The 10,302-nt window shown below is 37.2% G+C and overlaps 1 protein-coding gene across 1 annotated transcript; it reads right to left on the bottom strand.

Moving 5' to 3' along the window:
* Positions 1-604: 604 nt before the first annotated feature.
* On the bottom strand, positions 605-2,275 carry LOC105052263 (BTB/POZ domain-containing protein At3g56230). Its single transcript, XM_010933023.3, has 3 exons — positions 2,050-2,275; positions 1,443-1,616; positions 605-1,312 (listed from the first exon to the last, which is right to left on the bottom strand). Exons 1-3 carry the CDS (start codon positions 2,224-2,226, stop codon positions 845-847), a joined length of 819 nt encoding a protein of 272 aa, XP_010931325.1. The 5' UTR covers positions 2,227-2,275; the 3' UTR covers positions 605-844.
* Positions 2,276-10,302: the final 8,027 nt, after the last annotated feature.

Below are 10,302 nucleotides of genomic sequence, written 5' to 3'. Positions count from 1 at the left end.
ACTCCAATCCTTGGTTCGGAAGCGTAACAAGTTAACATAGAGCAAATGGGTTAACTTCCTCTTGTTCCTCTTGCACACAAAGCCCTTCATCGTACATGGTGGAGTAACTTATTCTTAAATTTAGTGAGACATATGTTTGAAAATAAAAAGTTATATACCAACTTTTTGAAATACCCGTTTTGCCCTTCCAAAAAATGGTTCAATCAAGTTCTCCAATGCATTTTTGGCTGAAAAAGGTGGAACAACTATGCTAAATGACTTTTACCTCCCCTTATTTCACTTTCAAATGCAGCTATACATGCTTCAGAATATTTTTTTCACACACATCCACTGCATGGCTCTGTTAGCCCTTGATGCAGGGCCACAGGAAATTCATGGCGCAAAGGATCAAACAGCATATTTTTGTCAGCAAATTGATGGTTATAAACTGAGAAACGGCATATTGATGTTTATAAACCAAGAGTTTTTCTCTGCAAGTGGCTGTGAATGACCAAGTCTCTGGATAGAGGACTAAGAAAAATTTTCAAATTTAGAAAAGTAAGAACGGCTTGGAAATGAATAGTAATCATCTGAAGTATTAACCAGTGATCAAGATCTCCTACTATGATGTAAATCGCATCGATGGTTTTACTTTTTCTATTAAAAAAAACAATGGAACAATAGTTTGTCTATTAATTTCAATACATGATTTCTTCATGTAATTGGGTGAGCATTCTTCATCACTCATTTCTCTGTGGCTATCCAGCTTCGAGTCTATAATCCAACATATTCTCCACTTATTTGATCTTCTATATTGCCCTTTCAACAAAAAGTAGCCTTCAACTTAAAAAAAAAAATCTCCAATTCAACTGGACATCTCATGATCCTTCTCATCCTTCATCTCCATCAGCAATGCTCTTGTGATCTCCACACACAAATGAGCATTCTTCAGAGCAAATTCCTCGTATCTTTTGGAGAACACAACGTCCTCCACATTCTTGACAATCGAGTTCATAGCTTGATCCTTCAACATTCTATTAGAGCAAACGTCTGCCACCTCAAGGATATTGAGTGCATTTGATGAGTCCAACAAGTCTAGTATCTGATGCTCACAGACCTTTCTTAGGAAAGGGATGTTATACTTATCTGCTGCTACTAACATAGAAAACAAATGCTTGTCTGTGCTCCCCTTGGGCAAACTTCCAGTGTAGAGGAACTCCAGGAGGAATTTGAGCTCATCATGGCTTAGCTCGGGGAATGAGATGGTGTCCTCTGCAGGGGCTTTGCATTCATCTGAGCCTAGCATGGTTCTGAAGATTTCAGACTTCATGGCCTGCATCACCAAAGGGAATTATGAGAGGAGATTATGGTATCATGCATGTTGTTGATCAATAGGACCATGAGGAGAATTATTAGGAGCGGTGAACTGGGGTATGCCATGCCTCGGCTAGGGGAGAACTCACCAGCAGAGCTCTATGGGCAGCTAAGGGAGCCCCTGTGCCTGGCTTCACCATAATGTCTGTGTGAATCCCATCCCTCAGCGCCAAGACAAGACAATCTAGAAACCTCAACTTCTCATTCAGTTCTTCCTCCCTTTCTTTCATCTTCTTCACCCACTTGAAAGCATTTAGTAGCCCCTATAAAATCCCATTAATTTCACACTCAAAAAAATCTACATTTGAAGTAATCACCAAAAACAAAAAAAAAAAAGACACACCGCAACATTTCGTGCATGTTTCCATAAAGTTCAATCAATCAAAAGAGGATCTATATCCTTCTGAAAACAAGATATAAAATTTATGTAAGACTAAGGAAAGGATTCCTGGGATAAGCATTTAACAGCCCCTATAAAATCCCATTAATTTTACACCCAAAAAATCTACATTTGAAGTAATCAGGGGGGGAAAAAAAAAATCAACACAGCTACATTTTGTGCATGTATCCATGAAGTTCAATCAATCAAAAGAAGAACCATATCCTTCTGAAAACAAGATATAAAATTTGTGTAAGACTAAGGAAAGGAGTCCTGGGATAAGCAACCTAACAGAGGATTAAGAAGGAAGAGATTGCCTTGGATATATTGGGTTTGAAGCCACGAGAATTTGTAGGAAAGCCGGCATCTTGATCGCCGTCGAGCTCGTTGATGAAAGCCATCATTCCTTTGGCTCCCTCATAGCAGCTGGAGCAGATGGAGTTCCTCGGAGGCTTGAAATAATTGGCCATGGGACCACAGATGCAGCAGTCCATTATGGCCTCCGGTACTCTTCTTCTGTTGCATGAGAAATTAAGAGATTGAACATCTCTAATCTGCTGGTATTTATACGATGAGGAGCCGTAAGTTCCATCGTTTTCTAGTTTTTGGTGGGTACCGACTGGTTTCATATTCTTTTTTGGCTTGAGTGGGTAGGAAGTCTCCCTTTCAAATATATTCATGGCAACATGAAATACTAGTAGTGCCCTTCATGTTTTATTTAATGCCATAAAGATATATGGCCCAGCTCGGCCCAGCCTAAAGGGAAAAGAGATTTACTTATGAATTTTTAGTCAGGAGTTAACCCAACACTTCCAAACTATCTAGTATTTATGGTTGAAGAAATAAATTTTGAAAGTAGTTGGAGATAATTTTCTATTCGATGAAATTTTTCTATTATGCATTCCGGTATTGTCTCACCTTTAATTTAGGGAATAGAGCATCTATGAGATTTCGGAAGGATAATTGGTGTAGTACTATGCCTTTTTTGTTTTATCTTTTATGACTCTACTAATTAGCCTTATCGAAAAGATGTATAGTTTCTTCTCAATAGTAAGATTTTTATCTTGGAACATCAAACTTAGAGGTCCCCTCTTTTTGAGTCACTATCAATAATTAAAGGCTCTCCAATCTAATTTTGCTATCGTTAAACTATCTTGAGCCTTTGATATTCCTTGTCGGAAACTCTCTCAAAATGGCACATTTATTGTCAACACGTACTATAAATTCATTAGCAATAGTGGTTCGATCTTTTCCTATAGCGAGATAATTTGGAGAGTTAAAATGTCCGAGAAAATCAAGATTTTTCTCTGCTTTACTCATCGAAATAGAGTCCACACCAGTGAAATTCTTGTAAGAAAAAGATAGCACATGAGTAATGATTGTATTCTTCAAGGGAGAAGCTTGAAAATTATTAATTATCCTTTTATCAAATGCCCTCTTACTCAATGCATTTGAAATGATCTTTCTCTTCAGTTTGAAGCTTCTCGACGACCCTTTAACCAGCATTAACTTTGGACTAAATGGAGAAAAGTGAATTTTGCGGCATCAAAACAGCATGCTATTGACTAGTTGGCAGCTTTTATGTGCTAGGATATATGATAAGAACGAAACTCTCATATTTTTCTTAAGAAGAACTGTACTCCATCTTCAATTCTGTGTAAGTTTTTGCATTATTTCAAAGTTTGAGAATACATTTACTTCATAAGATCCAAAGATAACCATGTAATTTTTCTGTGTTCCTTTTGTCTTTTAGTATTCCTTGCTTCTCTCCTTTATAAATATTACACTTTTAACTTATTTTTCTAATAAATCAAGATGCTCTCTGCTTCCCTTTCCCTAAAAAAAAATATGTTTTTGATAAATCATATAATTTAAATTACTCATGAAAAGATACATCTACGAGAATCAAAAAATAAAATATTATAAATTGAATAGAAAGATAAGCCGAGGACACACAATGAGTTGATTCTATTATTTCATCGGATCATTTGATGGTTTGATGGAGCACCAGTGCTCGACCATGTATCAAGATGCATGAAAATACAAATCTTTAAGTTCATGCTCATTTACATTGCCCATGATCATGTATTTTCAAACATTTTGATTTTACGATCATGCGCGAGCATAGTTTTGGAGTATCAAATGCTCCAATGAGCATCAATGGTGCATTAGATCCTCTAACCTGCTTCTAGTTGAGGATTACTATGTCTAACTACACATCTGCAAATAATGTAAACTACATGGGGCCTTGCAAGTGAGGGCCATGAGCCAGCATAAGAGGAGAAGATGTGCGTCAACGAGCTTGTTGAAGGCCTAAACTAGTCCAGAAGGCCCAATGCTTCTAAAGAATCAAAAGGACACTTTTGACTTTTCCGTACAGAAGAACAGCTTCCCCCAAAGGTGGAAGAGTTGATTAATGAAAGAGTGGTGTGGCAGAATAATCAGCCAAAAAGGCGAGAGGGACTTTCCAACGCAAAAGGATGAAGAGAGAGGTGTGAGGCTGGCACATCCCCAGTCACTGTCTTCCATTCACACAACAGCCACGTATAAATTATGATCCATAAATGGAGATGGTAATGTGATGTTAGAAAAAAACATTGGTCTAGTATCGTGTGGTGGGGGTTACCTACTTCTGTTCGAAGTCCAACCAAGCAATAGTTGGTAATGCATAAAAAAAAAAAAAAAGAAAAAGAAAACTAAGCAATAGTTGGTAGAATTTAATCATTGGGTAGAATGGGCCAAGCACAACGTTCCCTGAAGGAGTTTGATAACGAGGCAGGCCCTTACCACCTTTAGATAATGAGATATCCAAATAGCGACCTCGCAACCGCCTTAATTTTATTGTGACCGGATGCTTTTGGAGTTCTTATTTTATTTATTAAATCATCATATAATTTAAGAGTGGAACATCTATCTAAATGTGTGTTGGGTCAAGAGAACTCAACCATTAGGTGAATGGATACCAATTATGCTGACGGAGTCTAATAAATCATTTTCTTATGTTGTGGAGTTGCCAATTTAGAGAGGTAAAATTAGTGAGAGAAGCTACTGCACTGGAAAGCCCTTTTTCGTTTCATTTTGATTAGGGTTAGTGTTTTGGTGTCCGTCCACATCGGTGGTGCTGGTACAGCTATGGATGGTACGTGATCCTTTTTGGATCAGGCCCGACGTCATCTTATGCTGGGAAGGGGGGTTCCCTTTCTGTTGATAGGATGCTGTCAACTTCTCAATGAAGCTCGGACGGTCGGAGTGATGATAGGGGCAGCTGTATCACCTCGGAGGGAGCAAAGGCTGCTCACAAGGGAAAAGTGGAGGTGGATGTCGCTTCCTCTTCACCTTCTTCGACTTCAAATGTGAGGAAGGAGGTTCGTACTCAAACGAGGGAGATCCCCATACAAGGGGCATCTTTGTCATTTTCTTCACTACAAAATAGCTTCGTCGAAAAGGGCATTTTCTTCACTAGTGGACAAGGGGGCTGGGTCTAGGTCTCAACCGAGAAGTCCTATGGGAGATTCGAACCACCAGTGCTCACAGGTTGTTCAGGATAAAGAAAATTTCGATGGAAGATGATAAGAGCTACTGAAGCCCAAATTGAACAATTCGAGCAGAGGTTCTCTGAGGTCATTCTTTTCTCAAAAGATGAAATCAAATTGACTTCACGATGACTACATTCTGCATTAATTGGTAAGTTTTTGGATAAGGGTTTTTTTATGGATTTATTGAGAAAGAAATATGAACATGATAGAAATTACAAAAAAAAATTTATGTTTGTTATGTTTGAGGGGCTACTATTGTTTCAGTGCCCTTCAAAACAGGCTAAATATCGGATCCTTGCAAAAGATCCATGATCTCTGGCTGGGCAACTGCTTGCCTTTTGAGCCTTAGAGACCTAAAATTAGACCAAATAGAGATACCGTTAATCAGATTCGAGTCTGGCTCAGAATTTCAGACCTCCTATTAGAGTTGCGGGAAGAGAGTAAAATTTTAAAAATTGCCTCCCAAGTCGATACTCCTTTGTTTTAGGATGAGTGGATGTTAAACTCTACTAGAATGGGTTATACAAGGGGACATGTCGTGTTGGATACTTAAAGGCCTATATCCCCAGCAGCCAAAATGAAATTGCATGATGAGGTAATCTGACAGGAATTCTCATATAAGGAACTACCAAATATTTGTTATACTTGTGGATACATTGTTGGGTTCCGATGGCACAGTGAAAGGGCTAAGTATTTAAAATTTTCATTCAAAACATCTGACGCACCGAAATCCTAATGCCCCAAAATTCTTGACTATAACAATCAAAGCATAATTAAATTAAATTTAAAATAAGAAGAATATCTGTAGCGCTAATCCTAATTTTGGTAGACCTTCCATTCGGTGCTCATGTGTTCGTTCTCCAACGATGATCCACACGAAAATTAGATCAAGGACAGCGCTTCTTCTTTACTTTGCTTCAAGAGTTCTAGTCCTTAGAACTCGACTAACTACTAGTCGATTAGACCTTCCTCCAGACCTGAGTTTGAATCTCTGAGAACCACTCACTGGACTTAACTATCTTCTTTTAGATCTCTTAAACCCTTAGAGCTATTAGGAATAGGCTTGTCTTAAAAGAGCAAGCCTTTGTCCTAAACCCTAGAGTTGTAAAAGAGGGAGAGAGGGAGTGGATAAGGGATGTAAGAATTGAATGATCAATTCATCTGCCACCTCCTATTTATAGCAACAGAAGGGGTGCCAATAGAGAAGACACGGCTTATCTAGAAAGCTATATCAGATCCTCGTATCACTTATCTGAGAGTTTTCAAACAGAAGAACTCATCAGGATGTGAAACATTGAGTACTTCCCTCTCACGCGCACGCGCTTAGAAAGAGATGCAATTGGTGTCTCTTCTGCTTCCAGATTTGCGTGAAACTTTGCCACATATTCTCTAATTCAAATGGAAAGGTAATCAGCAAGGGATTCCCCATTTGGATAGGAATTTAAATATCAAAAGGACTCTCAACATGGAGAGATGTGCGAGTCCTTCCTCTGTCGCACGCACGCACGTCCAGTAAAAGGGCATCAAAAGCATGCTCCATTACCTGATAAATTTTCATACTTATCACACGGATCAACATTTAAATCTGATCCTTATCAAAAAAAATATCAGATAATAGTGTCACCTAATACTCTTTAAAACAGAAGGATTCTTCGCATCTCTTCGTGCATCCAAAAACTTCTCACGCGTGCGGCATGGTTCCAGGAGAATTTCCATACCCAATCCAAAGAATTTTTCATACTATAAAAGGTGTGCAAGGTGGTTAAGGTTTTCATCTATTGTTATATGAGTCAGTGACTCAAAGCAGAAGAACTCTTGGTCCTTCTGCATGCCAAAACCAAAGAGCGCGTGCACCCTTGTTAAATTTGCGCCAAGAATCCTTAACAAAAGGACTCTTGGTTTTTGATGTTAAGATGAGTTGAGGTGCCCCTCTTTAGGCTGCCTCTAGGTGGCATGAGCTAACCCAAATATATACCAAATTGGGTTAACAAATTAGTAAGGATTAAGATCAAATTGATCTCCCAAAGGGATAGGGTTTCCACATGTGCTAGCATGCTTGTCGAAAATCCTGATTGGATCTAAAATTTCAATCAACCTTATCAAAAGGATCCTTAATCAATTTTTTTATGTGTATAATCCATTGGATTCCACATCTAGTCAGTAGTACGTTTAGGTGCAAGTTGACCTAATTTGATTAGACTCCAATCTAACCGATTTAGGTCCAGTTGAGCTAATTTGAGTTCAACAATTAGGATCCTTTCTAATTGATGATCGAATTAAATTCTTTAATTCGATCAAACCTATAAGTCAAAATTGACATCTAACAATGTATCATCACTATCTAGAAGATGTAAAATTAGATAAAAATACCAAATATATCCTTCAGTGGCAAGTTACTGTGTAATTTAATTCTTCGATCATCCCTACATTCCGAATATGTTCATGAGTATGGAATAATGTCAAACTCAAATGTATATTCATATTGATTCTCTATCAATCAATGATAACTTCAATGATGAAGCATTAGAAATTCTTTCTAATCTTCATTCTGCTTTTGACCAAAAAAATTTTTTCGAGTCATCTAAAGATGAAAATTCATATGATGCGATCTCCTTTTACTAAGAGTGATCGATTTCATGTTGACCAACTCATAATCTTCATACACACTCTATCATATCCAGAACATCCCGTACATGTCTTAATGCCATATCTGGGTATGAACCAAAATATGAGTTCATGTGCACAAGATTTCATGGTGATCTCAGGTCTAAGGATCACTTGCATAATTTTTATTTAGAGAACCATCTTTGATATGCAAGTAAGACTTTCATAAAATATTTTCTATCATCGAGTCAATTCAATAGACTCATATTCAAATGAGCACCCATATCCTTGTATTAGTGTTTCTACATAAGTGGCTAGTGAGATCAACCACCCTCTCCATCAAGCATACACAGGATGTGTTAGTCTTTCCAGAACACTGATCCCCAACTCAATGCTCCCACGATCAAAAATATTTAAGATTAAGATTTTAGGATTTTAGGTCTCACTGGTATGACCTATTCATGTCTCCTAAAATTATTTTCTTAATTTTTGAGATTCATCATAATCTTAGACATAATAAGATACAGCTAAAATGATGAATCAATACGTCATTTTATAATCAAATAATAAATATAATTATATGAGTTAAAAAATTACAAAGAAAAGTCCTATCACAACATACATGTGATTGGCTTGTAAGACACTCTTCTTTCAATCTCTCTCTTGCATTAAAGCTAATTGTATTTGTATTTCAATCCCATACAATCAAGATGATGATCAAATAGCTGCTATGGTATGACCTTAGTAAATGGATCTGCTATATTAGTCTTAGTATCTACTCATTCAAGGATAACATTTTGTCGCTTTACAATTTCTCGAACAAAATGAAAGTGTCTGAGGATGTGCTTGGATCTTTGATGAGATCTAAATTTCTTAGCTTGAATAACGGTTCCAGTGTTATCACAATAGAGTAACACTAGTCCTTCAATCTCAGGAATGACTCCTAATTTTATGATAATTTTTTTCATTCAGACAGCTTCCTTAGCGGCTTTACTAGCAGTGATGTACTCTACTTCAGTGGTTGAGTCAGCTGTTGTCTGCTGCTTGAAACTCTTCCAACTTACTGCTCCATCATTTAAGATAAACATGTATCCTGAAATCGATTTGCTATTATCAGGATCAGATTGAAAATTAGAATCTGTATATCCCTTTAGTTTTAATTCTGATCCTCCTCCAAATATGAGAAAAATATCTTTAGTTCTTCTCAGGTACTTAAAAATATTTTTCACAGCTTTTCAATGATCTTCTTCTGGATCAGTCTGAAATCTACTAGCTACGCCTAAAGCATAGGCTACATTAGATCTGGTACATAGCATGATATACATAATTGATTTCACAGTCGAAGCATAAGGGATTTCGTTCATCCTTTTCGTCTCCTCTTATGTCTTAGGACATATTTTCTTAAAGAGACGTATACCATGACTTGCAGGCAAGTAACCTCTCTTACTTGCCTCCATATTAAATCTCTTGAACACGAGATCTATGTACCGTGATTAGGATAAGCCTAGCATCCTCTTAAATCTATCTCTATAGATCTTTATACCCAGTATATAGGATGCTTCATCCAAGTCTTTTATGAAAAACTTATTTGATAGTCAAGTCTTGACTGATTGTAACATTGAGATATCATTCTCAATGAATAGTATATCATCGATATACAGAATCAAAAAGACAATAGCACTTCTACTTATCTTCTTATACATACATGGTTCATCCTTATTTTTGATAAAGCCAAACTCTTTGACTGTCATATCAAATTAGATGTTTCAGCTCTTCGAAGTCTGCTTTAATTCATAGATGGATTTTTTTAGCTTGCATACTTGATTTGCCCTCCCACTTAAGATAAATCCCTTTGATTGAGTTATATAGACCTCTTTCTTAAGATTACCATTAAGAAAAGCGATCTTGACATCCATCTGCCAAATTTTATAGTCATAGTATGCAGCTATAGCAAGCAAAATTTGGATGGACTTGAGTATAGCCACTAGTGAGAATATTTCATCATAGTCAATTTCTTATCTTTATCTGAAATCCTTCGCCACCAACCTAGCCTTGTTGGTTTTTACTTAGCCATTTGCTCCGATCTACTTCTTGAAGACCCACTTGCACCCTATTAGGGTTACACCCTCAGGTGCATCAACCAAGGTCTATACTTGATTAGTATACAACAAGTCCATCTCAGATTTCATGGCTTCTAGCCATCTGTCTGAGTCTTTACTCATGACAACTTCCGAATAGGTCAGTGGATCATCATTCTGAATGATGTTGATCGAATTATCACTCTCAATGATAAAATCATATTTCAGAGGTGCTTGACGCACTCTATCTGACCTTCGGAGAGGAGGTGTGTATTATGGATGTATCTCATCTTTAGATATTTCTGGTTGAGGATCTTCTTATGGTTCAATCATAGGTATTTCTGGATTGGTT

The sequence above is a fragment of the Elaeis guineensis genome, chromosome 10, assembly GCF_000442705.2.
Source record: "Elaeis guineensis isolate ETL-2024a chromosome 10, EG11, whole genome shotgun sequence".
In the NCBI taxonomy this organism is placed as follows: Eukaryota; Viridiplantae; Streptophyta; class Magnoliopsida; order Arecales; family Arecaceae; genus Elaeis; species Elaeis guineensis.
This window is presented reverse-complemented; position numbering and strand designations above follow the sequence as displayed.

Bases quoted from the DNA above. Each gene is read 5' to 3' on its own strand.
- LOC105052263 (XM_010933023.3), bottom strand. From the start codon at position 2,226: ATGGACTGCTGCATCTGTGGTCCCATGGCCAATTATTTCAAGCCTCCG. The intron at 1,617-2,049 runs GCAATCTCTTCC...GGGATTTTATAG, and splicing joins TCAAACCCAATATATCCAAG to GGGCTACTAAATGCTTTCAA. The intron at 1,313-1,442 runs GTGAGTTCTCCC...TTGGTGATGCAG, and splicing joins CTGCCCATAGAGCTCTGCTG to GCCATGAAGTCTGAAATCTT.